General features: G+C 45.9%; 2 protein-coding genes and 1 long non-coding RNA gene across 9 annotated transcripts in view; 2 read left to right on the forward strand and 1 right to left on the reverse strand.

Moving 5' to 3' along the window:
- EIF4B (eukaryotic translation initiation factor 4B) overlaps nt 1–14,545 on the forward strand; it is a 26,702-nt gene extending 12,157 nt beyond the window's left edge. The window contains exons 5-15 of the mRNA XM_081309100.1: nt 1,409–1,463; nt 2,231–2,365; nt 7,084–7,221; nt 7,415–7,588; nt 9,775–10,003; nt 11,171–11,268; nt 12,074–12,287; nt 12,878–12,933; nt 13,515–13,620; nt 13,900–13,972; nt 14,340–14,545. Of these exons, the coding sequence (XP_081165226.1) occupies nt 1,409–1,463; nt 2,231–2,365; nt 7,084–7,221; nt 7,415–7,588; nt 9,775–10,003; nt 11,171–11,268; nt 12,074–12,287; nt 12,878–12,933; nt 13,515–13,620; nt 13,900–13,972; nt 14,340–14,420 (1,359 nt within the window). The 3' untranslated portion in view covers nt 14,421–14,545. The remainder of the gene's footprint in view (nt 1–1,408; nt 1,464–2,230; nt 2,366–7,083; nt 7,222–7,414; nt 7,589–9,774; nt 10,004–11,170; nt 11,269–12,073; nt 12,288–12,877; nt 12,934–13,514; nt 13,621–13,899; nt 13,973–14,339) is intronic.
- LOC308657444 lies at nt 7,597–20,293 on the reverse strand. 7 transcript variants are annotated; one of them, XR_014023920.1, is made up of 5 exons: nt 18,001–20,293; nt 17,196–17,254; nt 9,165–9,270; nt 8,685–8,811; nt 7,597–8,576 (listed from the first exon to the last, which is right to left on the reverse strand). It is a non-coding gene; the product is annotated as an uncharacterized lncRNA (long non-coding RNA). The 7 variants fall into 7 exon arrangements; XR_014023919.1 differs by lacking the exon at nt 9,165–9,270; XR_014023918.1 differs by lacking the exons at nt 8,685–8,811; nt 9,165–9,270.
- Nucleotides 20,202–27,597, forward strand: part of TNS2 (tensin 2) — a 16,353-nt gene continuing 8,957 nt past the window's right edge. The window contains 9 exon segments of the mRNA XM_081309094.1: nt 20,202–20,451; nt 22,907–23,127; nt 24,700–24,808; nt 25,228–25,265; nt 26,174–26,212; nt 26,517–26,555; nt 26,725–26,774; nt 26,995–27,166; nt 27,416–27,466. Coding sequence (XP_081165220.1) covers nt 23,053–23,127; nt 24,700–24,808; nt 25,228–25,265; nt 26,174–26,212; nt 26,517–26,555; nt 26,725–26,774; nt 26,995–27,166; nt 27,416–27,466 — 573 coding nt within the window. The 5' untranslated portion in view covers nt 20,202–20,451; nt 22,907–23,052.

Below are 27,597 nucleotides of genomic sequence, written 5' to 3' on the forward strand. Positions count from 1 at the left end.
ATAAAATAAATTTTAATGCACGGTCTCAGTAAGAAGTTGCAGAGTTGCTTGGGGCCTCTCTAAATTGCTGCAGCTAGCCTCAAACTTGCCATCTTCCTGTCTCAGCCTCCTAAATTGCTGGGATTACAGGTGTGCACCACTGTATCTGACATTCCTTCTGTCTTTTAACATAGCTCAGAAGTGTTTTCCTACCCGGAGACCCAAGACAATTTGTACTTAGGAAGGGGGGAATGGTTTTTTGTTCCCTTTTGACTACAGAAACAAAGGAACCTGTCAGTTTTTCTTAGAAAGGCAATTTCCTGAGCCATAATTCTCTAGTTCAGACCTGACATTAGACATGATTGAAATAAATGCCTGTTACAATACATTTACTTTCTTAATGTTGAATACCATCATGGTAATCTGAAGGTCAGTATCAAAGAGGGATAAAAAATTATTTAATGTATATGAAGAGCTAAGGTTGCTCCAGATTTTTTTCTTCCTGGATCATTTTCAGATTTCATTAACATTGCCTAATAGTCCAGATGAGAAAATACCAGCTGGGTGCAGTGGTACATGCCCGGCAACTTTGGAGACTGAGGCAGGAGGGTGGGAAGTTTGAGGCCAGCCAAGGCACTTAGCAATACTCTGTCTCAAAATAAAAAATACAGTGGACTGGGGATAATACAGTGGTAAAGCATCTCTGGGTTCAATCCTCAGTACCACAAAAGTAAAAGAATACCATGGTTGTTACTGTCTAAAGTTGGTTATTATGTTTCAGCTTAGGAGTTACTTTATTATTTAAGGATTTCATCATAGTGGTATTTTACATAATTTGGGGTGTTATCAAAAGTCATTGTTTTCCTTCATCTATTGATTCTACTATGAAATGTGGAAAAATTAACAGTAGAATTAATTGGGCTCAAAGCAGTTAAATAATGATGTAGGAGGGATATCATAGTTCCTGGAGGAACTGATTTATCTGAAGGCAATACTGCGTGAAAGAACCCAAGAACACTTTATGCAGTTTTGCTTTATGTAGTTTTGAATAAATAATTGCTTTGACATCAAATATGCATTTTATTTAACTGAGAATTATTTCTAATTCATTATGCTTGATAGATTGCCTTTGATAATTCAAAAGTTAATTCTGTTCTGTAAATTTTGGCTTTGTAAAAGTAGTAAAATAATTGGCTTGATATTCATTTAGGGCCAATTTAAATTTTGTGACTTTTAAGAGGTTATTCAGTTTTCGGTCTTTATAAAGGCTTCTTTAGCCAACAAATTAGGAGTGTTGGCTAGATTACAGTGTTTTTCCTTTATCTTCCTCCTCCTAGTGCTTCCGCTATGCCCAGACGTTCAAGGTCACTCAAATGGGATTTGTGCATAATGGGGCGAAAGGTTGGTTAATATGGTCCTATGCTCTCAGTCTCTAGGTAACAGGAGAATTCGAGTGGATGTTGCTGATCAAGCACAGGATAAAGGTAAGAAAACTGGTAGAACTTGCTGTTTGGTAGTGGTCCAAGAATGACAAAGCAGAATATAAATAGTGGTGAGCCTATCTGAATCTGAGTCATAGTTCTCAATCAGTTTTGTTCCATATGGGACTTAACAATATGTTTGAGGGCATTTTGTGTTACAACTGAAGGAAGTGCTGTTGGTATCTAATAAGTAGAATCCAGGGATTGATCTATAATATGTAGGACAGCCCTTCCACATTCAGTAATTATTCAATCCAAAATGTTAATAATGTTGAAATTGAGAAGCCCTGACAGATTTAAATGGACATTAAATCTATATAAGAAGGGGCTGGGGATGTGGCTCAAGCGGTAGCGCACTCGCCTGGCATGCGTGCGGCCCGGGTTCAATTCTCAGCACCACATACAAACAAAGATGTTATGTCCGCCGAAAACTAAGAAATAAATATTTAAATTTAAAAAATATATATATATAAGAACTAGAATAGCTATCTAGCAGTATATTGAGCACAAGAGGGACCTCATTCATGTATGTTTCAGGAACTCCTGGCCTACACAGACTATGAGAGAGAGAAGCATTCAACCAGTAGAAATAATGTGAGGAAAAGAATGACCTGGTTACGTTGGAAAGTACTCTTACGGGGCCTGGGGAACTTCATGATGACAGTGTGATATAAAAGAGGGATTATTATAATGGTATTTTGCTGTGTGAGAAACAGTGAGGATGTCTTTATGAGGTATCTTGTGGTTTTTTGTTTTTACTCTATCTATAGATAGGGATGATCGTTCTTTTGGCCGAGATAGAAATCGGGATTCTGACAAAACAGACACAGACTGGAGAGCCCGACCTGCCACAGACAGCTTTGACGACTATCCGCCTAGAAGAGGTGATGACAGCTTTGGTGACAGTAAGTTTGGTTTTTTGTTTGTTTTTTAATAGTTTTTTAGTTGTAGATGGACACGATACTTAGTAATTTATTTATTTTTATGTGGTGCTGAGGATCAAACCCAGTGCCTCATATATGCTAGACAAGCGCTCACCACCTATCCAAGAAGAATTGGTAGATACATAAGGAGAATTCACTTTCATGAAGAAACACAACAGATAAGCTAGTGAGGCCAAGTAAGAGTTGAGCAAGGTGGCTATGTGAAGAACTTGCCTACAAGCATCAACTGCCTTACTACATACAAACAAATAATAAAAATGTCATTTTCATAAACTGCCTGAAACCTTAATGGGGATAATTATATGATTATTAACAAAAATACATGAAAAAATTAATGCTGTTTATAATGTTTGGAAAGTAATGGAATGCTTTATCGCCTAACATTACAACAAGAGTAGAATTTAAAACCTGTTACACTGAGGGAAGAAAACATGTATGTATAAAAATCTGAAAAGAGTAATGTGTAATGTTAATACTAATACATTGTAAAATTATAAAAATTTACATGGTAATATAACTACCCTCATGATTATAGATAGGGGTTAGGGATACTGTTAAATTTGTAGTATATTACTTTATTTGTGCTACGGATTGAACCCAGGATTCTTTACTACTAAGTTCTTTTATTTTTTTTTTTATTTTTTTGTTTTGGTGGTGCTGGGGATTGAACCCAGGGCCTTGTGCATTTGAGGCAATAATTGCCTTTTTTAATATTTGAACTATTTTAAATAAAAAGAAATATGAACAAATTCACAAGCATTTAAGTGTTGCGTGAAATTTGTTGAAGTCTGTATCAAATGGGATTGGGGTCACAATAATTCCTTTTAGAGGGAAGTTTTCATTAATAAGTTATAGAAGGAGGGTTAGGGTTGTGGTTCCACTCGCCTATCGAGTGCAGGGCCCTGGGTTCAATCCTCAACACCACATAAAAATAAAAAAAATAAAGGTATTGTGCCCAACTACAACTAAAAAATAAATATTAAAAAGGGATGTAGAAGGAGGAGGAAGGAATGAAAAGTCAAAAAGAAGTTTATAATCTGACTTTATCATCTAGTGTATATAACCAACAAAGCCTTGGGGAGAACTACACTTCTCTTCAGCATTATGCAAGACATTCTATTGATAATAGAAAGAAATGGCTCTTGAAAGAAAAAGCAGATGAACCAAGGGTCCTGTTTTGAGTCAAGGAACATGACTATTTTCTCCCCTGACACCTTAAGGGAATTTAAAGCAAGCTGGATGGATAATAAGAAAGTGAGTATGCTGCTGTTACTCAAAGCTGCCCCAAAGTCAGCTTTTAATTAACATGAGTTAGAAGTCCCAGATGACACCTATAGGGCAAAGGTTCCTATCTGATATATTAGGCCGGGGGGTGGGGGGTGGGTGGGGATGTTAACTACAAAATCTCAACAGCATACACTAATGTGTTTCATTTCTTTCGTGAGGGAGTTCTAGACATTGAACCCCAGGGAACTTAACCACTGAGCCGCATCCCCAATCCTTTTTATTATTTTTTTTTTTATTTTGAGGCAGGGTCTTGCTAAGTTGCTTAGGACCTCACTTAGTTGCTGAGGCTGGCCTCAACCTTGCCATCATCCTGCCTCAGCCTCCCAACTGCTAGTATTACCACACCCATCTAATGTGCTTCATTTTGTGTATGTGAGTGTGTGTGTATGGTGTGCTGGGGATTGAACCCAGGGCCTTGTGCATGCAAGGTAGGCACTCTACCAACTGAGCTCTACCCCTAGCCCAAATGTGCTTCATTTTTATTAACATTAGCTTTCCTTCAATTTTCTATAAGTTTTAAAATACCAGGGAATGTTATGTCTCGTCACATAGAAAAAAAATGATGTGTTTCTAGAAAGAAATTATTATTTAAAAGGCAGTGATGACATAAGTAAGATATCTGCATCACCTGCACAAAAGAAAACTGGAAGATCTGATATCAGACAGCTGGAGCCAAATAGTGAACTACCCCTTTTATCCTTGACTTCTACTTCCCAGTCTGCCACTAGAGCTACTACATTCCTTATATAGATTTCTGGGGTTGGGTGTCTGGCTTAATGGTGAAGAGCTTGCTTGGCATGCATGAGGCCCTGGGTTTGATCCCAGCACTTTAAGAGACTAACAAATTTCCGTTTCCAGGGGCAGGGGCTTCTAATACTAATAAGAATGTGTATGCATGTATATAAAGTACAGTTTATAGCATACTTTTTATCAAATGTGTCCTGAATACATTTAGTAAATGTGATTGTTTTAATAGATAATTTAGATGGAGTCTTAGAACTTATTTGATTTATAGCTTATTTGCTTCACATTTTACTGCTGTAAACAGTATTGCAGTGAATATTCTTGTATGTGTATGTTTATTATAAATCAATTTTTTAGAAATTGATTTGTCCCAGAGAGCCTTGGTTTTAAATCTGTTATACATAATTGCAAAATAACTTTCACAGTGCACTGTTGTTTTAAACAGTGATCAGCAGTGCAGGAATTGACTTATATCCCTAAACTTTACCATTTTGCCATTTTGGCTGTAGAAAACAATATTCTATTAGTTTCCGTTACTTAAAAGATCAGTTTTTTAACAGTTACATGTAATACTTTTATCACTGTTTGCCTTTCAGATTTATGGTTTGTATGTTTTCCCCTGCTGGACTTTTTAAAACAAGTCTTTGGATCTTTGGTATAAAAGCATGGAAAGTTCCAACTGTATTTTGCTAATGTTGTGTACTTTTTTTCCTCACTGCTATACCCCTCCCTCCCAGACATGGTCTCAGATTTGCAATCTTCCAGTCTCAGCTTTCCAAGTACCTGAAATTACAGGTGTAGATCATTGCACCTAACTGCGCTTGGGGGTGGGGAGCAGGGGTGAATACCCCTTTTTAACTTTTTGGAAATTTATTATTGTATATGTAGACATTTTTACATCTCCCCACCACCACAAAAAAAAAAAAAAAAAAAGTGTTAACCTAGCAAAATTAAGAAAAATATAATTCTCTGACATGGATCACAAGTGAGGGTCATGTAACTGTCCTGTAATAAGGTGTTTATAAATGGAACTCAGCCTGGTTTTACCATAACCATTAGCACTCAAAAATTTTTAAAAGCTTCTGAATGCATAATATACAGAGAAATGCTTATATGTAAGCCAAATCTATTTTAATGATACTATTTCTATTACACTACCTTGGGTTTTGCATTAGTGAGTATGACCTAAGATCCCATTTTTTGGTGGGGAGGGGGGGGACCTTGAACATTTTGTAACTTAATCAGTCACCGAGGTTTCACTAATGATGGAGTGAAGTCAGGGAAGGTTTATGTCACATTGATTTCACCAGGATTAATATATCAAAGGGGGAGGTTACTATGCTAGACAAAATTTTAGGGAAAAATGCTACTAGAAATGTATGCATCATCATTGAGTCCAGTTGCCATAAGACATCTTAGCATATTCATAGCATTTTTTAATACCAAAAAAGGCACATCAACTAAAAAGTTCATTCCACTTAAAGGTTTGAAAATGTTTTTTCTAGATTTATAATTTAAATATCTTTAGGATGGATACTAGGTATATCAGTTTATAGTGGCATTTGAAATTAAATGGATTTACTGATAAGGATCAGTCTTTAGTCTTCCATTGAATGATTTTATAGGATATGATTGTTCAGATTTTCTTCTTACTAATAATAGTAAGGGTGAGGGTGATAAGGCAGGTTTTGAGTTTTTTAGTACTATTGAAAACTGCAAGTCTTGGCTATACTTAGCCATAACTTGGTACAAAAAGCCTGAGTAGCTTGTGTGTACTAATGAATTGGTAGAAGGCTGCTCATGTTTGCTTTGTTAATTGCCTCAGGATCTCTCTTTTAAAATAAACTGTTTTAAGAGGAACAGAAGGGAAATCTGCTACCTCTTTTATACACAGTGTGAATCTCAGGGGATTTCCAACATACCCTCATGTAAGGAGGAGAGTAAACAGGAGGAGTGGTTAAGGGCCTCTAGGAACTTAACTGCTCCCATAGGAAAGGAATTGGTCAACGTTGGGCCAGCAGGGTTTTGACTGAACTGTTACCTGCCTTTCTCACCCAGTAAATCAATCCCTGTACTTATTTTCCTCTTTGAAACAAGTCTTGGTTACCTAATTCTATTTTTATTATTATAACTTTAAACATGAAAGTTATTCCTCTAAATTCATAGCAGGTGCCTTACTCTTTGCTTGTATCAAGTCATTCCAGATCAGACTTGCCCTTGGTTTAGTATAGATAATTGGCTTTAAGGTGGTTTTTGCTTTTGTTTTTTTAATGTACAATGTTTTTAATTTGCTATACAATGTTTCAATTGTTACAGCTGGCAATCATTTCATATGTAAAATTACATTCCCTTTGTATTTCATGTGTAATTTGCCAATTGAGTGGGTTTTATATTCAAGTTGGATTATGCATGTTTATGTAAATAACAGCTATGTCTATGTGATTTATTATTTAAATATAAGTTCCCTGAATATTTGGAAAAAGAAAAATCTAATTCAACATGGATTCTTCCACCTTGTAAATAATAATTTATTTATCTTCATAAATAATAAGATAGCAGTGAAGAGGAACTCATGATCCAATCTATTACTGTTTTTACAATGTGAAAAAAAAAAGGAATGGTGTTACATGTCTCTTTTTTTTCTCTAGAGTATCGAGATCGCTATGATTCTGACCGATATCGGGATGGGTATCGAGATGGCTATCGTGATGGCCCACGCAGGGATATGGATCGATATGGGGGCCGGGATCGCTATGATGACCGAGGCAGTAGAGATTATGATAGAGGTAATTATAATATAATTCAATTAAAGTTCTTTGTTTTAAGAACTCATTCTCATGTATTGTTTTTTTGTTTGCTTTTGTTTTTTAATTTTGGATTTTGGGGGGGTTTGTTGTGTTTTGGTTTTCTTGTTGTTATTTATTTGTTTGCCCTAAACCCCCCCCCCCCCTTGGTGACAATTTGTGATGTTATTTACAGGCTATGATTCCAGGATAGGTAGTGGCAGAAGAGCATTTGGTAGTGGGTACCGAAGGGATGATGACTACAGAGGAGGTGGGGACCGTTATGAAGACCGATATGACAGACGAGACGATCGGTCGTGGAGCTCCAGAGATGATTACTCTCGGGATGATTATAGGCGTGATGATAGAGGTAAACATTTTCTTTTTGCATTTAGACACTGGAAAATTTGCAGTTGTAAATTACATTTGTGCCCACTTCCAGTGTTTGGAACACAATTTATGCATTGCCACAGAACTTAGAAAAATATTGGAAAAGATGACGTGATAGAAATAAAGTCGAATTTTTTTCATCTCATATGTAAAGCATATAAATTGTTTTAATTAAAAAACTACCATTTTCTTCTCCTGTCAGATGAGTAATGTGCCAAAGTTAAAGAGAGGTACACCTCAACAATGGCATAAACACCCAGTTATCACACTTATGAACCACAAAGGATCACATTCTTAAAATCAAGATAATTTTGTCTAGTAGTTGATAGTGGCTGAAAATTTCATCCTGGGTAAAAGTAAACAAGATTAAAATTTATTGAAAAATAAAAAATGTTAGGCTTTCTTTTCTTTTTGGTGGTGGTGTTACTGGGGATTGAACTCAGGAACACTCAGCTGCTGTACATCCCTAGCTGTTTTTATTTTTAAATTGCCCAGGATAGCCTCAAACTTGTCCTTCAGCTCAGCCTGAATTGCTGGGATTATAAGTGTGTGCCACTGTGCCCAGTTCTGTCATGTTATAATATCATTTCATAAATTATATTTAAAATAGGTGCTGTTACAGGCACTGTGGCATATGCCTGTAATCTCAGTGGCTCAGGGAGATCAAAAGTTCAAAGCCAGCCTCAGGAATTGAGCAAGGTCCTAAGTAACTCAGCGGGACCCTGTCTCTAAATAATATATAAAAAAGGGCTGAGGATATGGCTCAGTGGTTAAGTGCCCCTGGGTTCAATCCCTGGTACCAAAAAAGATAATAGGTGGTGGTAAACTCTTTTCTCAAAGGAAAGGGAAAGAAATAAAAATATTAGGGGCTGGAGATGTGGCTCAAGTGGTAGCACGCTCGCCTGACATGCGTGCGGCCCAGGTTCGATCCTCAGCACCACATACAAAGATGTTGTGTCCGCCGAAAACTAAAAAAAAAAAAAAATATTTAAAAATAAATATATATTAAGCATGGTCTCATTGTTGATAACTGGCAATATGAGGTTAAAAACCAAGCTGGGTATAGTGATCCCTACCTGTAATCCTTGCTGAGCAAGAGGATCATAGGTTCAAAGTCAGTCTCAGCAACTTAGCAAGACCCTGTCTCAAAATAAGAAATAGGCTGGGGATGTTGCTCAGTGGGTAGCACCCCTGGGTTTGATCCTTGATACAAAACGAGAAAAGGTTTTGTTGATTATAGTGCTTTGTGCCACAATGGATGTTTCTTAACTAATTAGGATTAAGATTTTTAAAATGCCCCTAGTATATTGTATTATAAATCCTGATTTTTTTACTTTTTACATTGGAATTGAACTTTGCCCAAAGCTTTATTTATATCCACTATTTTCTCTTAATTTCATTCAGTGTTTTTGGGGTCACTCTACCACTGAGCTACTTCTGCAGCCCTTTTTATTTTGAGATGGGGTCTTGCTAAGTTGCCCAAGTTGGCCTCAAACTTAGAATCCTCCTGCCTCATCCTTCCAAGTAACTGGGGTTACTGGCTTGCACCATCATACCTGGCTTTATCTTGAGAGTATTCTGGCAGCAAGGATGAAATCTACTTCCCTCGGGGTTCAGGTTATATTCAGGCGTCTTCCTTATTATTACAAGCTTGTTCTATACCTGTTGAAAGTCACTCATCTTCCACAGCCCATTCTATCCCACCCCGCTTTTTCTTCTCCTGTCAGGTGAGTAATGTGCCAGTGTTATAGCAAGGCTTAAAGAGAGGTACATCTCAACAACAGCATGAAAACTCAACCATCACACTTATGAACCACAAAGGATCACATTCTTAAAATCAAGATAATTTTGTCTAGTAGTTGATTATGGATGAAAATTTCTTCCTGGGTAAAAGTAAATAAGATAAGATGATTCATTTACTACTTAAATTTGTATCTTTTGGAGGGCCTTTCCTGCAGTCTCTGTCATAGACATGGTAGAGGAAAGAGTAATGGAACTTTATGTTTAAGCTACCCATTTTCCGATCTCCCATTCTCTTCTGGGTTGACTGGGCCACTAACCTGAATCCCATGTAGAATTTCATGAGAGCTGTGTCTTTGGAATCTGGCTTCCAGCCATTAGCTTATGATGATTTGGAACTATTACTTAGAGTTTTGTTTAACTTAGGTCCCCCCCAAAGACCTAAACTGAATCTAAAGCCTCGGAGTACTCCTAAGGAAGATGATTCCTCTGCTAGCACCTCCCAGTCCAGTCGAGCAGCTTCCATCTTTGGAGGGGCAAAACCTGTTGACACAGCTGCTAGAGAAAGAGAAGTAGAAGAACGGCTACAGAAGGAGCAGGAGAAATTGCAGCGCCAGTTGGATGAGCCAAAACTAGAACGGCGGCCTAGGGAGAGGTGAGGTGTTTTTGTTTGTTTGTTTGTTCTGTTTTGGTATTAGGGTTTGAACTCAGGGCCTCATGCATGCTAGGCAAGCACTCTATACCACTGAGCTGCATCCCTAGTCCAATGAAGTTATATTCAGTTAAAGATTTTTCATTGGTATTTTTAGTGATGCTTAATGGGGGCATTTGGGAAAATTGTGGTTCTTGTTGTCACTGATAAGCATTTAGTGGGCTCTGGGGTATTAGGCAATCTGCAGTGTATGGAACAGTTTTATACAATATGTCCTATCTTTCATGATTTTAGAAAGGCCTTTGCTTTTGCTGCCACAAATGTAAATTGAAGGCACTTTAATATAAAAATAAGCAAATTGTGGCCTGTGTTTGTTTGGGGTTTTTTTTGGTTTTTGTTTTTTAGGTTTTTTTTCTTAATACTTTTTGTTTGTTTGTTTTTTAAATATTTGTTTATTTTAGTTGTAGTTGAACACAATACTTTTTATTTTATGTGGTGCTGAGGATTGAATCCAGGGCCTGGCGCATGCTAGGCGAGCACTCTACCACCGAGCCACAACCCCAGCCCCCTCCCCCCTGTCTGTTTTTGTAGATGAGCTTTAGTCCTTCAAGAAAAAAAATTGACACCCAGTTCTTTTCTATGTAGAATAAAAATCCACAATGGTACAATAAGTGTAAAATTCAGAAATGATGTTGAGATTAATAAAAATTACATTTACTTCTTTTCAAGTTATTGATTGGCATAGAAAATGTTTTTTCTCTTGTGTTAAGTGTAGGCTAGGAATTCACTTGCATTGATTTTTGTGTGTATATACTTAGAACTATAGTATCTTCTAAGTGTTATTTCAGGGTAGTAATCATTACACAAGTATTTAAAAAGTGTATTTTTTATATTTTTTTGGTTGTTGATGGACCTTTATTTTATTTATTTGTATGTGGTGCTGAGAAATGAACCCAGGGCCTCATGCATGGCAAGCACACTACACTGAGCCACAACCCCAGCCCCAAGGATTTTCTTAACCTTTTAGTTTGAAGAAAAGTATTCTCATGCACCCATAGAGGCAACAAGTCTGATAAAATAGTTGCTGGTTCTTAGGGGTCAGCATGGGTCCAAAGGAGCCTTCTTTGAGCTGCACACAATGTATTTTTTTGTTAAATCTCTTTTGTACAGACACCCAAGCTGGCGAAGTGAAGAAACTCAGGAACGGGAACGGTCAAGGACAGGAAGTGAGTCATCACAGACTGGAACCTCAGCCACATCTGGCAGAAGTAAGTCAGACCCTGGTGGGTATCACAAAGTTCCTGTGGCTGGCCTTGTATTTGGGATCATCCTGCCTCCCCAGTTGCTGGTATTACAGTCATCCACAATCAAGCCCAGCACATAACTATTTGTTAACATACATGCAGTCGTTATTTTTCCTATTCTCTGTGCATCAGTAAAGCATTTTCTTAAAATTACATATGTGAGGGCTGGGGATGTGGCTCAAGCGGTAGCACGCTCGCCTGGCATGTGTGCGGCCCGGGTTCGATCCTCAGCACCACATACAAACAAAGATGTAATGTCCGCCGATAACTAAAAAAAAATATATTAAAACTCTCTGTCTCTCTTTTAAAAAAAAATTACATATGAGAATCATAGTTTAGGGATCATTTCATTGATTAGCAGCCAAAATAGGTTCTTCATTTAAGAATGATTATGGAAAGCATTAAATGTGGATGTGGACCATTTTCTACCCTGTTCTGATCCTGGTAGGTGCTAAGAATAAGTCTGTCTTGTGTGTTGCTCTTTCATGTCTTGTCTTGATCTTCCCACTGTTTTGGGGTGAGACTTTTACTGGGGATTGCACTCAGGGGTACTTGACCACTGAGCCATGTCTCCAGCGCCCCCCCTCCCTTTTTTTTTTTTTTTTTTTTAAGAGAGTGAGTATCTCACTGAGTTGCTTAGTGCCTCACTTTTGTTGAGTAGGTCTGGCTTTGAACTCTCCATCCTCCTGACTCAGCCTCCTGAGCTGCTGGGATTATAGGCGTGCACCACTACCCCCAGCTGACCTTCTTCCCACTCTTGACTTCACAGATGCACGAAGGAGAGAGAGTGAGAAGTCTCTAGAAAATGAAACACTCAATAAGGAGGAAGACTGTCACTCTCCAACTTCTAAGCCTCCCAAACCTGATCAGCCTCTAAAGGTAATGCCAGCCCCTCCACCAAAGGAGAATGCGTGGGTGAAGCGAAGTTCTAACCCTCCTGCTCGATCTCAGAGCTCAGACACAGAGCAACAATCCCCCACAAGGTGAGTCAGCTTGAAAGAGCAGCTGGTTAGCCTGGGATAATAAATGTAATACAACTATGGAAAATGTCCTTTGGATGAAGGAGTGTGTATAAATGTTCTCTTGGTTCTCAGTTCAGATTCATAGGTATACTGCTGTTGGCTCATAAGAGCCAATTCCATTTTCTGGACTTTTGATAGCCAGTCATCACTCTAGTGTCTTGAAGTCAGTCATGATGGGAGTATTTTGCCACATGAATCTGCAAATGCTTACATGAATTACTCCTTTCCCTGCCACATATTGGCAGTATAGCAATGGGAGTTCACTTCACTGAAGCCTTAGATCTTTAAGTCTTTTCCTCTTTTGTATATAAGGGGTACTACCACTAACCTTGTACAATAGTGATAGAAGAAATTCTAAGTAGCAGTTAATGAGCAGATTATTGCTTTCATTTTTATTTATTTATTTTAATTTTTATTTTAGTAGTCTATAACATTAACGATGGGACTTCTTGTTTTCTGTAAAGCTTACTGCATGTGCAGAGTAATCGTAAGTTTCTTACATGTTCTTTTCCCTAAAACAAGGGATGATTGTGATCATATTTCCCTTCTAGTGGTGGGGGGAAAGTAGCTCCAGCTCAGCCATCTGAGGAAGGACCCACAAGGAAAGGTAAGACCATACCTAGGGTAAAATGTTTTCATCTAGAGGGCTAAATGAAAAGATATCCATAATAAACCCCCAGACCAAGAATCAAGAAGCTTGGATCCTTGTCTTTATTTATTTATATTTATGTGGTGCTGAGGATTAAACCCAGTGCCTCACACATGGTAGGTAGGCAAGCGCTTTACCACTGAGCCACTGCCCCAGCCCCAACCTGGGATCAGTGTCTCTTGCTTTCCCAAAAGCTTTGTGTTGAAACTGTTAGATTATCTACCTTTTCCTGCCAGGAGAGGGCAGGAGTGGCCTCTGCAGAGAAAATGTGAAGCCTTGCCCTTTCCTGGTAAAACATTTCTTTGGAAGCAGGGAGAAATTGGACGGAAATTAACATATTTAAAGCAGAGTAAGTCCAGATTGGAAATGTCGCCAAGAGCAAGGTCAGAGTTACTACAGAACATCATAGCCCTTGTTTCCAGATAGCTTTTTCAGATTAATAAAGCCTATAAGTGGGACTTTTTTCTACTTGAGGATAACCCAGGACGAGAAGAGTGGTTATTTCACTTGTCTTTGTTTTTGTATTTCTGCTCAAACAGACGATAATAAAATAGATGGAATGAGTGTCCCAAAAAGCCAAACTGGGAACTCCAGCCGTGGTCCAGGAGATGGAGGGAACAAAGATCACTGGAAGGAGTCAGATAGGTATGCATATTTTCTTTCTCATCATTTGCAAATTTTTTATGTGGTTTTAGATGCATGGGTCTTTGTGATAGAAGTTCTTGGTTATCCAAACACTGCCAGATTTCTCATTTCAAACAAACTAAAGTCAACCCAAAACAGTTACATTAAGAGAATGTGATGTCCAGATAGCACGAACAGTTGATAAGGATGTACGTGTTTTGGGTCAAAACTACATTCTTGTCTCTGTATGTTGGGGGAGTCCCCTCCCAAAGATGTGATTTTATGCTTACATCCCTGCAGGAAAGAGGGCAAAAAGGATCAAGACTCCAGATCTGCACCTGAGCCAAAGAAACCTGAGGAAAATCCAGCCTCTGTAAGTGTTACTGGCTTAACCTCAACTTCTCAGCTTCCTTTGGCCTTCTTTACATTTGGGACTGCAGAGTGGTTGGAAATAAGACATTGGTCTTAGTTCAGACTAATGAAAAAAGTTGAGATGAGCTTCTCCCCCGCCCCCTTGTCACATTTACTGCTCTCATGCTCTTGCAAGGTAAAGGTGATGTAAGATAGAACACATGTGCTTCTAGCCCTCTTTCTAACAACTGTGCTAGAAAATGCTATGAGCGAGCCAATGGGTGTAGTCTTTACTGTCATCCCCATTTGCCAAAGTATTTGCATTCTGTCTTGGATTTTGATGTGGGAATCCAAGGTCTTCGTTATCTTGTCACTGTCTTCTGTTACAGAAGTTCAGTTCTGCAAGCAAGTATGCCGCGCTCTCTGTGGATGGTGAAGATGAAAATGAGGGAGAAGACTACACTGAGTAGACCTCTGCGTCCTGTGCTTTCTCCTAGTCTCTCCACCCTGGAACATTCAAGAGCAAATCAAACCTCTATCCAGACAAGACAAATAAAACTCACCATCTCCTGGAGACCTTTCTTAACTTTTTTTTTTTTAAATGAAATGAAATTCTTTTGCATGCTGCTGCAGCCTTTAAAGTATTGAAGTTACCGGAGAATCGCCAATGTAGCCAGAGAGACAGAGACTACAGCTTTTTAATGGAAAAGTTGTGGTGTGTTCTTACAATACCATGCAGTTGCCTGTGTGATTAGTGCCTAGGGGCCTCCATTTAGAAGAAATGGTAATGACAGTGGTAAAATGTCTGGATTGGTTGGGCAGTAGGGGAGGTAGAGGTATAAGGAAGAGTGAGATTTCTACCTTTTAATTCTTATTCTATTGTGGCATATATGAATTCTCAAACATTATTTGAATAAATTTTCCATCCTTGGAAAGGTAGATTTAGTCTCAAATTGTTTTAGTCTCCAGGAGGCTGTCAGCCCTTCTTCTTACTTTAATTCTGAGTTACTGGGGCCAGCCTAGGGGGAATTCCTTTATTTTTTTACCCCCCAGGGGGGTAGTTGGGAGTGAGTCTACAGGCCACTAAAGAGGACTGCTTGGGGACCAAAATAAATGGGGAAATCGTGGTTTGAGAAGCTTTTGGGAGGTGATGGATTAGTTTGCACTGGGTAGTAGGTGTGACCTCCAGTAAACACTTTTATTTCCTGGAGCAGGAAGCACTTAACGGTCATGGGAATTCCCAGTCTTTTGTGCGTCCTGGTTTTGCCCTTTCTAAACCGCTATCCTTTTTAAAAGCTCATATACATCCACATTCTGTTGAAACCTTGAAGCTTTAAAAAAAAAAAATCAGACTCTTGTCATCTCACGTTCTTCATACTACTTTCACCTCCCAAAAAGCAATCCATTTAATTCACGGATCTGCTCTCTTAGGCATTTACATCTCAGCCACTGGAAGCTGTGACCTGAGGAATCACTGCTTTTCTCAAACAAATCAGCTCCTTGATGTCTTTTGATTCTCATTCCTTCCCTCCATCCATGCCTGCTCCTGCTGCTTTGACCCCTCTTACAGATCAGACTAGTGTAGAATTGATGGTCTTGGGTGGTGAATAAGGATGGGTAAACAGAGACAGTTAAATTGGAAGACTTTCTTAAGACTTTGGGGGGGGGGGGGTTTACAAGTTTTCTTCTCTCCACTGAAATTCCACACCAGTGCTTGGATTTATAATGTGGCCTAGACCAATGTGTGGTTATTTTGCTTTTCGGAGTTTGTTTTTTTATCTTCCTATGAGAATAAATAATGGAAAGAACTATTTAACAAGGTCCTGGTTTCTCTTGTAACAGTAGCTTAATTTGTCTGCTTTTATGTGCACCTTTGTAGGGGTCAACTAGGTAGATGGATTCTTCCCCTTCATGGACAGTGTTGGTACATGCAGACAGATGACACCTTGGTCTCTTGTTTGCAAGCTCTTCTGCCTTCAATCTTAGTCTAAAGCCTGGCCAGCCTGCAGAGTATTGGTCTGTGTGCTGCAGCAGTGGGCATAAGGAACCATTTAACCAGAGGGGAAAAGGCATGTCCAGGGAATTAACCTGAAGTAATTGACAGGGTCAGCTAGTAACTAGAAGTGGGCTTTTAGAGAGAACCAAGATCAAGCAGGTTTTTTAAACCATTGGTTGCAGATAATGGAAAGGTAGAGTTTGCCTTCTTCATGTCTACTCCCAGATAGTTATATCCAAAAAAGTGCTGTTTTGTCCCACTCCCCTACCTAGCCCCTGTTAAAATAGAAACAGGGGTTGACTTTTGTCCCACCCTGAATACATGTAAAATTTGTACAAAAATATCTTCTATGAAAATGATTTGTAATCTGTAGACTTACTACCTGGAAGATGTGTTGAGATGTAAAATCCCATCCTTTGGGTTGTGGGTTTTTTGTTTTCTCCAAATAAATCTGATCTTTAAAGTTCATTTTAATGCTGAATGAAATTGATTTGACATACTCACTTAGTGCTTTTAAATTAATTTCCCAGTGTCAACCTGCTCCCTGGCCCCCACTATCTCAGGTTATTCAGCACTGGATGCCATTTTGTGCAAAGGCAGAGGGTGGGGTTACAAAGGAAATCAATTTCAATGTTTATGAGGCCCCAGAACTGGGAATTTGTATCTCGGCTCCCTCTGCTGCATTTTTCCTTGTGTTCTTCTATTGCCACGTACTCCCATAGCCCTGTGCTACAGGATTGGTCATAAGATGTGATCCTTAGGCAGTTCTTCCTCAAGGCCCCATCCTCACTTGACAGTCTACCAGGCCAAGCTGCTCCACTCTGGTGGCTGCAGTTCAGGATGGCAGGCTGCTCCTGAGTCCATACCTGAGATTTAATGGGAATTTTCCGAACAGCTAAGGACAGGCTGGTCATTGTTGCAAGGCGGGAAAGGGGTTAGGACAGTGATAGAGAATCTGAGGTCACAAATGGGTGGAGCACAGAAAGGAACCCAGTCTGGGGATGAAGCCAAGTGGAAGGAGTGGATGTGAGGAGAACTGGGAACACAGGTAGCTTTGCTGGCCAATCCAAACAGCTGCTTTCTTAGTTCCTAGCAAGTCCAGTGACTGGTGTTCTCCAAAATTGGCAGAGTTAAGGAATTAGAGGCTGTGATACGAAAGCTACTGAAGTGTGGAGTTAGGGGAGACAATGGTGCAACTGCTAACTGGGCACCTGTGCAATCTCTATGGCAAAGCTTATTGCAGTTCTACCCCAGGAGTCTGTCTCAGATCCCAGTGTTCCTTTTCAGCCACTCTAGATGTGAAGAGGTCTGGGTGAAAAATGGAAAGCTTGGTTAAGGTAGGGAAGACTTATCAAGAGACTCATGTTGGTGGTACACATGGTAGGAACTCCCTGGACTGTTCCCAAGAGGCAACTTAAAGTTGGCTCTGGCATGGTTGCATCCACAAACATAACCACGTGGATCCTCCCCAAGTCAACCCTCTGCCAACCTCCTGTAAATCCTGAGCTAGCAAAGGTGGGGACAGTGCAAAAGAGACATCCTCACAAGGGTGGACATGGGGCTGGCTGCCTTTTGTACTCTAGGGCAGAGCCTGGTTTCTTTTAACAGAATCGAACACTGTGCTCTGGATCCCAAGGCAATGACAGTCTCAGTTTATCCACCTGGAGTGCTACAAGCTCAAAACATCTGGTTTCTTGGTAAGTGAGCACTACACATCTGCTCCAGGGAAGCAGTATTTGTCAAAATAAGTCTCAGTTTCTCAGCAACCATTGTAGCCTCTAGGGCCACAAGTGAAGGGGGAGGGGGGCTTGCCTTCTCTCACCCTCCTGCCTCCCCAAAAAGAAGTCTGGAAGAGACTACTGCTCCCTGCCCAGCTGCAGCAACCTCATCATAGTTGGACATCCTCTGTCCTCAGCCAAGAGATCCGCCTCTGGAGTCGGTTCTGCCCCTTCCCCCGATCTTCCTGGTTCCCAGCGCCCAAACCCTCCTCATATCTGACCCAGTGGTCTTCCACCAGGATAGCCCCATACCCTTAAAACCCAATTAACTGTTACCTCACCCCAAGGACCTGAGTGCATCCAGCCACAAGCATGCGTTCATCCCAGACCATGGAAGAGGAGGTTCCGCTTTTGGTACCAAGATGGGCCTCCCTCTGCATAGTCAAGGTAAGAAAACCTGCATGGAGGGAGGTCAGAGGGTATTTCTGAAATCCTATCAACAGTAGCCTGGCTTTCTCCTCCTCCCCCCTTTCCTTGTGAAGCTACTTCTGAGCTGATAATCAAGATGCCAGGCACAGTGACACATGCCTGTAATCTCAGCAACTCAGGAGGCTGAGGCAGAAGGATTGCAAATTATAGCCTCACAATTTAGTGAGATAAACTCAAAAACAAAAATGGCTGGGGAAGTAGCTCAGTGGTTGAGTGCTCCTGGGCTCAATTCCCAGTACAAAAAAAAAAAGCCTGCCTAGTTCCATGAATACCCCCACCCCAAGCCAGCACTGTCAATCTCACCAGCTTCCTTCCTGCATACACTCCATCCCCAGGTTGACAGTAGAACTCAAGCCTGGGAGGAGTTCAGCCACCGTTCTTGTGACCCCTTATAATTCCTTGGAACCTCAGAAGTTCCTCTTACAGCAGGGTAGCAATGCCAGTAAGAATGAGGTTTTAGCTCTACCCACCTCTCGGATCCAATCTAATTCCTTTTTGCTTTTAAAGATTAGAACTTAGTTCCATAGCGTGCTCGCTGAGCCCAGCCAAACCCAGCCAAACCCCTGAGGAATGCTGAGAAGGGCAAGGTGTTCAAAGAGCTAGCTGCAGCCTTCAAAGAAAAAACATTTCCATACCTCCTGTATCTCGGTTACTTAATTAAATTTGCCAAAACACATGGAATGTCCTTCAGCCTTGCCCTTCGCCACCCCAACCCTGGCCTCTTTCCCCAGTCCCTGCCCCCAACTTCTTCCTCTCCCAGTGCTTCCCATCCATTCCCTCCCCAGGCTCTAACCTCTGAAACTGCCTGCTGAAAGCTATCACAGCCAAGAGCAGGAAGATCAAGGCTTCCCAGTCCTGGCCACATCCACCCCCTCCCAAACACCAGTCTCTGGGAGGATCCACATTGTCAACATGCCCTGCTTGACAGCCTATTCCTGCCACCAGACTGGAATTAAGTGCTCCACCCCCTTGTAATCAGAACCAGACTTCCCAGCCTTTGCCAAAGACAAGATGAGCACAGAAAGGACTTAGCTGAGAGATGAGACAGGGAGGCCCAGAAAGCCTGAGAGTCAGTGGTGAAGAGTACTTTGAGCAGGTACTGGACATTAAGCTGCACACTGGCTTCTCAGACCCCACCTCCAGTTTTCATCATGGAAACCCAGTGGAGAAGGTGACATCAGAGAAATCGTTTCAGGAAGTGCTCACTTCAAAGAACGCTAAGGAATCAGAAATGGTAATGGGTTCCAGCTTCTAGGAAGATCCCCATCTTATTCCTGCTCTTCACCTTCCCCTCCAGAGTGGCACAACTAAAATCAGTTGGTCCATTAGCTCAATTCCATAAGTTCCCATCCATTACCAGAAGTAGACACTGCAAAAGAAGGGAATGGGGTTAGACTACAGGAAGAACATTCCTTGGGAAGTCTGGGACCTCAGAAGTCTTCCCAAGGAGAATGATGGCCAGCTCCAAAGTAGAACGCCTAGTAGATAACTGGCGCTGCCTGGGGGCCGGGGGTGGGGAGCACTTGAACCTGTTGTAGAGTTCTCAGCTGAGTCCTTTTGGGGAAAGCGCACAGAAATCTCCTGTGGGGCAAAGGATCAGGAAGCAGCATCCAGCAACCTGGGACATGAGAACCAGGTGTCTTCATCTGATTTCCGGCGCCCCCACCAGGCGCAGGCAGTCCTGATGAAGGTCGGGCGGATTCCCATATCACTCCGGGGAGGGGCCGGCCAAGAGAGGCTGAGGCTTCCAGGCTGTTCTCTATCCCCTTGTTTCTCATCCATTCTAGCCCTATTTCTTCTGCGCCTGTCTGGCTCGCATGCTTCTCTTCGCCTGTATGCCACCGGTCAGTCTCTTCCTCTGCTGTGTGTCGCCACGTCGGGATTTCTCCCTCTCTGAGGTCGGCCCAACCCTTCTCCAAATCTCTCCCTAGCTCTGCCTCTTGTCCACCAGGCTCTGCCGGTCCCCGCCTCAGCCAGCCCGCACGCTCCTTCCCTCCGCTCTTTAAGAGTGTGGATTCGCGGGAGAAGGTGGGGAGAAAGGAGGCAGCCGGGGGCGGGGAGCGGGCGGAACGTGGGGATTGGAGCCCGGGGAGAAGGAGGGGAGCAGAAGGGCGGGAGGAAGCGGTAGCCGCGAGCTCAGGGCGCGGCGGGGGCGGGAGGGAGCCAGCCGAGCGCCCGCTCCCCGCTGCTGCCTCCTCCGGGACCCACGGTGCGGCCGCCGGGATGGGCTGGCCCGGGGGCCCTCCCTGCTGCTGCCCCGCCCCGCCGCGCCCCCGTCCCTCCGGGCGCCCCCCACAGGTGAGTGGCCGGGTTGGAGGACCCACGGGCAGACAGCGGCCTCTGCGTCACACCACGCGGGCAGTTCCAGGGGCCGTGCGCCAGGGGGCGCAGGGCAGGGCCCTGGGCTCCACTGGCGCCCTAGGGCCACGGCGAGGTAGAGTAGTTGGGCCCGGAAGGTGACCAAGGGGCGGGGCGCAGCCACATCCCCACTAGCTGGGGTCACCACGCCTTCCCTCATCCCGAGAGCGCACACTGTGGAACGCAGTTGCACGGGTCCGGCCACGCACTGCGCGAGTCCCCGCCACCACTCAGCCACTCAAGCACGGGGCACGCGTTGTGCACAGCCCGTGCAGCTGGCAGCGGCGTTTGCAGGGTGGCCCTGGCCGGCCAGAGCCGGCCAGTGTTCACTGCTCCTCCTTCCATCTGGGACACTGAGGCAGAAAGCAGGCACAGATAAGGCTGACTTGCCTCCCCAGCCCAGGCATCAGCCCCCCAGGTCCCTATGGGCACACCCTGCCTTCCCTCCTCTCCTTCCCTGGGCCTCACCCCTCCTCCTCAGAGGCCAGCTCCCAGCCTCTCATCCAACCACAGCTATTTCCAGGAAGGGGGCGGGGGGGGGTGTGGGTGGAGGGGTTTCTCCAAACAAACCCAAGGCTTCAGAGTGAGAGGGGGCCCTGCTGGGGAGAGGCGAACAGGCTTTGGAATGTTCCAGTCAGGAGGAGGGTGAGGGTCCAAGGGAGTCTGATGGTGTCCCCCAGTGAGCTAATTTTCTTCACCAGCCTCACAGGGATCCTTTCCCCTTTTCTCTTCAGAGTTGCTCTGATGGGTGGGAAAGTACCCAAAGCCACAAGGATTCTGACCAGCCAACACCGACCTATTGAGTCCCACCTCTTGGTGCAGTCAGTGCTGGGTCCACCTCTTTGTTGGGCCTAAGTAGGAAGTGTTTAGACCAGTGAAGGTCAGAGGATTTGGGGACTTTGAGTCCTTCTAGAAGCAGCAGTAGTAGGAAGCAGCATGATGGAGATGTCCTGGTCAGGGCTGTGTGCCATAGGAGCAGAGGAGAGGGCGGGGCAGAGAAAAACCACCCTCACCCAACAGCCACAGTGCCCCATCCTCCCCCAGTAAGGATGGTGTTGGACCATGCTGGGCCCAGTTGCCCACCTGGCCAGGGTCCTAGAATGTCTAGTACACAGCCAGGGCTATGCAGGAGCAAGCACTGTTGCAAAGCCAATTCTCAGTTACAGACTGGGGACCCAGGCCCTGCCACATAGATGCTATTCTGGCCAAGATACCCTAGGGACAGACTTCCTGGTCTAGAGAATTGGAGCTTCCAGGGAGAAGCCTCAGGCTAGACCAGTCCAGGCAGGTCCTCAGAAATGTCCCAAGTGGGCTCCCAAAGCAGAGCTCATCCTGGAGAATGCAGGCTTGGACCAGTGCTCCATCTGGAAGGGCATGAGGGAAGAGGGAAGTTGAAGGCCCCCATGGGAGAAGCCAGAGCTGGGGGAGCTGCCTGAGCACTGGGACATTCAGTAAATACCATGCAAATGAGAGGGGGCACATTTGCTCCAGTGACAGCTACAGCCAGTTCTAAAGGGTGGCTGTCCAGGGCTTGGGGCTGAAGACCCCTGGGTCATTAACCCCTATGTTTTAGGATGATTACTCCTCACCCTTTCCAAGGCCCCAACCACCTCCTTCCCTTGACTCTTGGGACAGGAAGTTGGCCATGTTCCCAGGAGGGAGGCAGGAGGCCCTGAAGCAGGGTGGAATATGTGTTGGGAGGGGGGCCTCCTGTCCGGTCCTCAGGTCCTGAGGAAGGAGAGCAGAGCCAGAAGAGCCATGAAGGTAGTACTCAAGCTTGGGGACTGGGGTGGAGAGTCTCAGGTGCAGGGCTTGGGATCTGTGAGATGGAGCCTGAAGCAAAGTCAGGGACATGTCTAGAGCAGAGTAGCTGAGAGTCCTCAGAAGGGCTTCACATGCCTTGGACTGCAGTTTGGATCCCCATAGGCAGGGCAGTATTCCAGCTGAACCTAGCAGTGTGTATTTTCTTTTTCCTACTTCACAACCAGTGAAACTGAGGCAGGAAGTTGGCACTCAGACCCATTTTTCCTGATCCTAAGGATACTGAATCCTGGGCGGCAGGGTGGAAGTTCCCAGCTCTGATCCCTCCTCACAGGAAGTCCCAAAGGAGCCTAGAGTTCAGGCCAGAAGGCTGGCTGGAACGCTGTGTTCCCCACTGGCCCTTAATTCCCACCCCGCCCCACCAGGGGTTGATCTCAGGGCTGGATCTCAGGACAGATCCCTGGATAGGGTGGATCACTGGGTCTGGGATAGCTCCAGAGCCTGAGGGGGCTGACACTCCCAGCAGGGTAGATCCTGGGAATCTGATCTCCTGGCCTCCTCCACATCCTCCCCCCCACCACTTCCTGGAGCTGCGACCTGCCCCCTTCCCGCCTGCACTTCCCTCCACTTCCAGGGCCAGGCTTCTCCTCACACCAGCCAGACAGCCTGCCCTCCGCCCAGGGGAAGCGACTGCCTCCGCCAGGCTGCTTCCAGGAAGCCCCCGGCCAGGCCCCAGCATTGTTCAGGCCCTGCGGCCAGCACCCCAGCCAGCCGGACACCATGAAGTCCAGCAGCCCTGTGGAGAGGCTGCTCAGAGCCCTGGGGAGGAGGGACAGCAGCCGGGCCACCAGCAGGGTAGGAGTGCCTGCCGGCTGGGCAAAGGTGGGGCAGGGGCGGAGGTGTGGGCAGAGCGGGAGGGACAGAATTCAGGCCAGACCCTCTTCCCAGCTTCTTGTGCCCTCTCCTTTGCCCAGCATCCCTATTCCTCTGCCCCTTAGGGTGGCAGAGGGCTAAGTGTGGGCAGCAAATGTTTGGGTTAGAGCGGATCCTGCCATTTGCTTTGGCTTCTCTATCCCTTTACTGTCCTGGAGTCAGCCCTGGAGCAGTCTTGTCCCCCAAAACTGAGCCCTGAAGTCCCACTTCACTGTTGTACTTCGCCAGGCACTATCCTGGAGCTCCAGAGCAGGGCTGGCATCAGGCCTCTTCCCTGTCCCAGAAAGTTTGGGGGAAATAGGGTAGAGGTGGCAAAGAAATGAGGAGAGGAGGCCAGGTCTTGGGAGAGCTTTAGACTGGAGACTGGAGGTGGTCTTCCCCGGGGCTCCTCTGTATGTGCCGTTAATGCTGCCAAGCGCACCCAAGTGTCCTCTTGGGTTTCTCAAGGTTAGTGGGGCCCAGAACAGTTCCAAGGATAGTCAAAAGGCCAGAGGTGTTCCTGGGTCCCCATCAGTTCTCTTCCCAATTTCTCATCTTGACCCTGAAGAGGGAGCTTTGCACAGCATACACAGTACTAGGTCAGGCAGGTCAAGGAGAGGAGCAGGGCAGCAGAGTCTTGAACTCCAGAGGAGAAAATGGGTAGAAGAGAGGCAAGCTGTCCCCAGACAGGAGGGAGGAGTGAACCAGCCATGGGAGTTTGCCATGGGAACCTTCCATGGGATGGCTCCGAGATAGGCCTGGGCCATCGGGGACATTCCATCTCCTGCCTCTTTGTACCTCTGGGTGGGAGGGGCCAGAGGGGGAATCTGGTCCATCTCCTCCCTCCTCTGTCAATGCTTCAGAGCCATTTGAACACCAAGTGACAGGGAGCTCAGTATAGCCCCAGGCAGCAAGGCAGCTGGACATCTCTCCCCAGTGTCATTCCTGACCCTCCCCCCTCCTTACACAATTGCTGTCTGACGCCACAATGCACAAAGAGTAAACATGTTGTTCTGACCATGGGGGAGGGAGGCAGGTCAGCTGCCTGGAGCGTGGGGACAGGGGAGCAGGACTGCTGAGGCCACTCCTGGTGGCTTGGCTCAGGCTGGGTGACACATATCTGGACCCTCCTCATGGCACACAGGCCTCCCTCTGGGGAGGGCGAGATGGGAGGAGAGTCAGCACCCCTGCCCCACCATGAGGAAAGCCCTAGGGTTTGATTGGCAGTAATGAGGGCATCACATAGCAGGGCCACGTGAGGGGCGTAAATGATTCCTTGGGGAGGAGCTGACCTAGCGAAAGTGACATGAAGCAAGGGGTCACATTCCAAGCACTGCTGAGGACAGGCCTCATGACTGGCCTGAAAAAGCTGTGGCCAGGTGTGTCCTATGAGATTGAGGGCCTGATGGGGAAGAGGAAGGAGGAAAGCGGTGCAGTACTAAGGCAAGGACTCCACCCAGTCCTGGAGATGGGCCCCATTGTGGCATCACACCTCTCTCTGTCCCCTATTCACAGCCTAGGAAAGCTGAGCCACATAGCTTCCGAGAGAAGGTTTTCCGGAAGAAAGCTCCAGTGTGTGCAGTGTGTAAAGTGACCATCGATGGGACAGGCGTCTCCTGTAGAGGTGAGGCGCTCTGCCCTGTAACTCTGAGATACCCCCCCACACACAGACCACACCCAGCACCACTGTGCCGCTCTTGGTAGGCACCAGGGTAGCCAGGAGGCAACTGCCTCCCACTTTAGCAGCCCTGGCTCCCTATGACACACACCTATAACCTTCCCATCCTGACCTATGACTGGGAGGCTTCCCTCCCTCTTCCTCCATCCACCCTGGAACATGGCCTCTGACTACTCCACTCCTTAACCTGGGCAGTAGAACCCCTCTGCCATGTTCTTCCCTCAAACCCTGCCCCTGTTTCCCTACCCCTGGCAGTCCAATAGAGCTGGAGTCCCAGAAGTCCCAGGATCTGCATCTAGGACCTAGGAGATGGTAGATGATCCCACAAAGCCCTGCTAACTCCTCTCCTCCCTTTCCCTGTCTAGTCTGCAAGGTGGCCACACACAGAAAATGTGAATCAAAGGTAGGTATCTGGTTCTACCTGATGGTAGGGGTGGCGCTGGAATTTCTTTCTCCTCCCCAAATAGACTGCTCAGCCATACTTTACCCACCCTCCACCCCTGTCATCTCACCATTGGTGACCCACTCCTGGATGGTAAGGGTGCTGTGCTGGGCCCTTTAAGAACCACCCTACTCCACCCCTGGAGGGCTGGCCCAGGCGGGTGGACAGTGAGACAGCGTTTGTCTTGGTGCTGTGCCCAGGTTGCAGCTGGCGAAAGGATGGGGGTGGGGAAGAGGAGGAGAAGGAGGAGGAGGAAGGGTGGGGTGGGTGGGGAGGGAGCAGGACTGCAAAGACTGGGCAGCCGGATGGGCTGTGCCTTCCCTCTGGGGAAGGGTCCTCAGGATGCATGGGTCTTGTCCTGGGTCCTGGAAAGACTGGCCCTTTCCAGGCACATGCTGTAGATGGCACCCACTATCCAATGGGAACCTGAGACAGCCCCATCTCTAAGGAGCTTTCAGGTTGTCCTTCTGCTGTGCAGGGTGGGGGGTGTCCCACCCTTGGAGCTGGCTTGGGGGAGCAGTGTGCCCAGGGGCGGGGTCTGCCGGTGAAAGAGGCCAGTGTCCGCCCCTGGCCATGGCCGCCTGCATGGCTCTATATATAACTCCTGTCCTGCAGCTGGATGAATGGGGGGTCTGTTGGGCAGGGGGCTGAGAGCCAAGAGCAACAAGTGGGGGGCCTGTGGGGTGGGGGACTGAGAAGCCAGAGGGAGGCTCCCTTAAATAGAGGAACCTCAGCGGGAGCCTGTACCCATCCACTGACAGCCCCTCCACCTTCTTGCTGAAGCTGAGGGGTTGCCCATCCTCAAGCCCAGGAGGGTCCATGGGCCCATTTCACCAGGCACTCAGTCCACTGCTTGGGTCTCTTTCCAGGTGACTTCCTCCTGTCAGGCCCTGCCCCCTGCAGAGCTGGTGAGTGTGCTATGGGATGCATCTGGGAAGGCAAGGAACCTGCCCTGGTGTCCAAAGGTCTGGCTGCCTGTGAGAGGGCCCCCAGGAGGTTACATAGACTGAAGTGTTGTGGGTATTGGGCACCCTGACCAGAAAGGAAAAAATGAGCCCTCTGCTGTTCTTGTCCTCTTGGGCTTTCTGGGGGTTGGACTCCATTCCCCTTGCCCAGAGGGTGGACACTAGTCTGCCCTCCCCCTATTTCCAGGCCCAGACTGGTCCGGGTCCCTGCCCTAACCCCACCTTTTCCTCCCCCATCTCCCTCTAGCGGCGAAACACGGCCCCAGTCAGGCGCATAGAGCACCTGGTAAGGTGATGTGGTAGGGGGTGCCGGGGGTGCGTGTGGAGCGAGAATAGGTAGCTCTGGGAACCAGAACCCAGGTTTCCTGAGGACAAAAGTGCATGGAACCCTGGACTGGGGAAGCTAGAATGGGGGCACCCAAAGAGATGTCCTTACACGGTTTCTGATCCTCCAGGGATCCACCAAGTCTCTGAACCACTCAAGGCAGCGCAGCACTCTGCCCAGGTGAGTGGGAGAGGGGCAAGTCCATGTGACCCCCCTCCTCTGCCAGCCCACACCTCAGCCCATGGCAGTGTCCTACAACAAAACTCCTGGGAATAGCCCCCATCCCTAAACGGAACTCTCCCTTAGGGCCCAAGCAGTCTCACCCTCCCATCACCTTGCCACCCCCCTCTTCCCCGCCTCTCTGTTTCCTACCACGTTGGCTTCGCCCCTTTCTCCGCAGGAGCTTCAGCTTGGACCCACTCATGGAGCGGCGCTGGGACTTGGACCTCACCTACGTGACAGAGCGTATCTTGGCCGCCGCCTTCCCTGCTCGGCCAGATGAGCAGCGACACCGGGGCCACCTGCGCGAGCTGGCCCATGTGCTGCAATCCAAGCACCGGGACAAGTACCTGGTGAGGGACCCGGCAGGCCCGGAGCCAACCAATGAGAAGGCTGAGAGGTCCACATGGGCGGGGCTGCTCACTGACGTCAATCCCTGAGGGGAGGCCGCTGGGCAGCATGGAGTGCAGGGGCGGGGCCAGGATGGAGTTGGTGTTGAATCCTGGAAGGTCGCCATGGGACCCGGCTTCTTACTGTGGGGCCATCTCCATCGCTCCTGGCTGTTGGAGGTCACTGAATCTAAAGGTTCCCCTTCATTTCAGCTCTTCAACCTTTCAGAGAAAAGGCATGACCTTACCCGCCTGAACCCCAAGGTAGGGAAAATGATCTATTCAGACATTAAACTGAACCAAACCCACCCCAGAAGATCCCAGATTCCCCATTATTGATAGAAGCAATTAGTATCTACTTCATTCTTAAGCATTCTTATGACTTAAGGTACCCC

Source organism: Spermophilus citellus (genome assembly GCF_964194105.1).
Source record: "Spermophilus citellus genome assembly, chromosome: 10".
Classification (NCBI taxonomy): domain Eukaryota; kingdom Metazoa; phylum Chordata; class Mammalia; order Rodentia; family Sciuridae; genus Spermophilus; species Spermophilus citellus.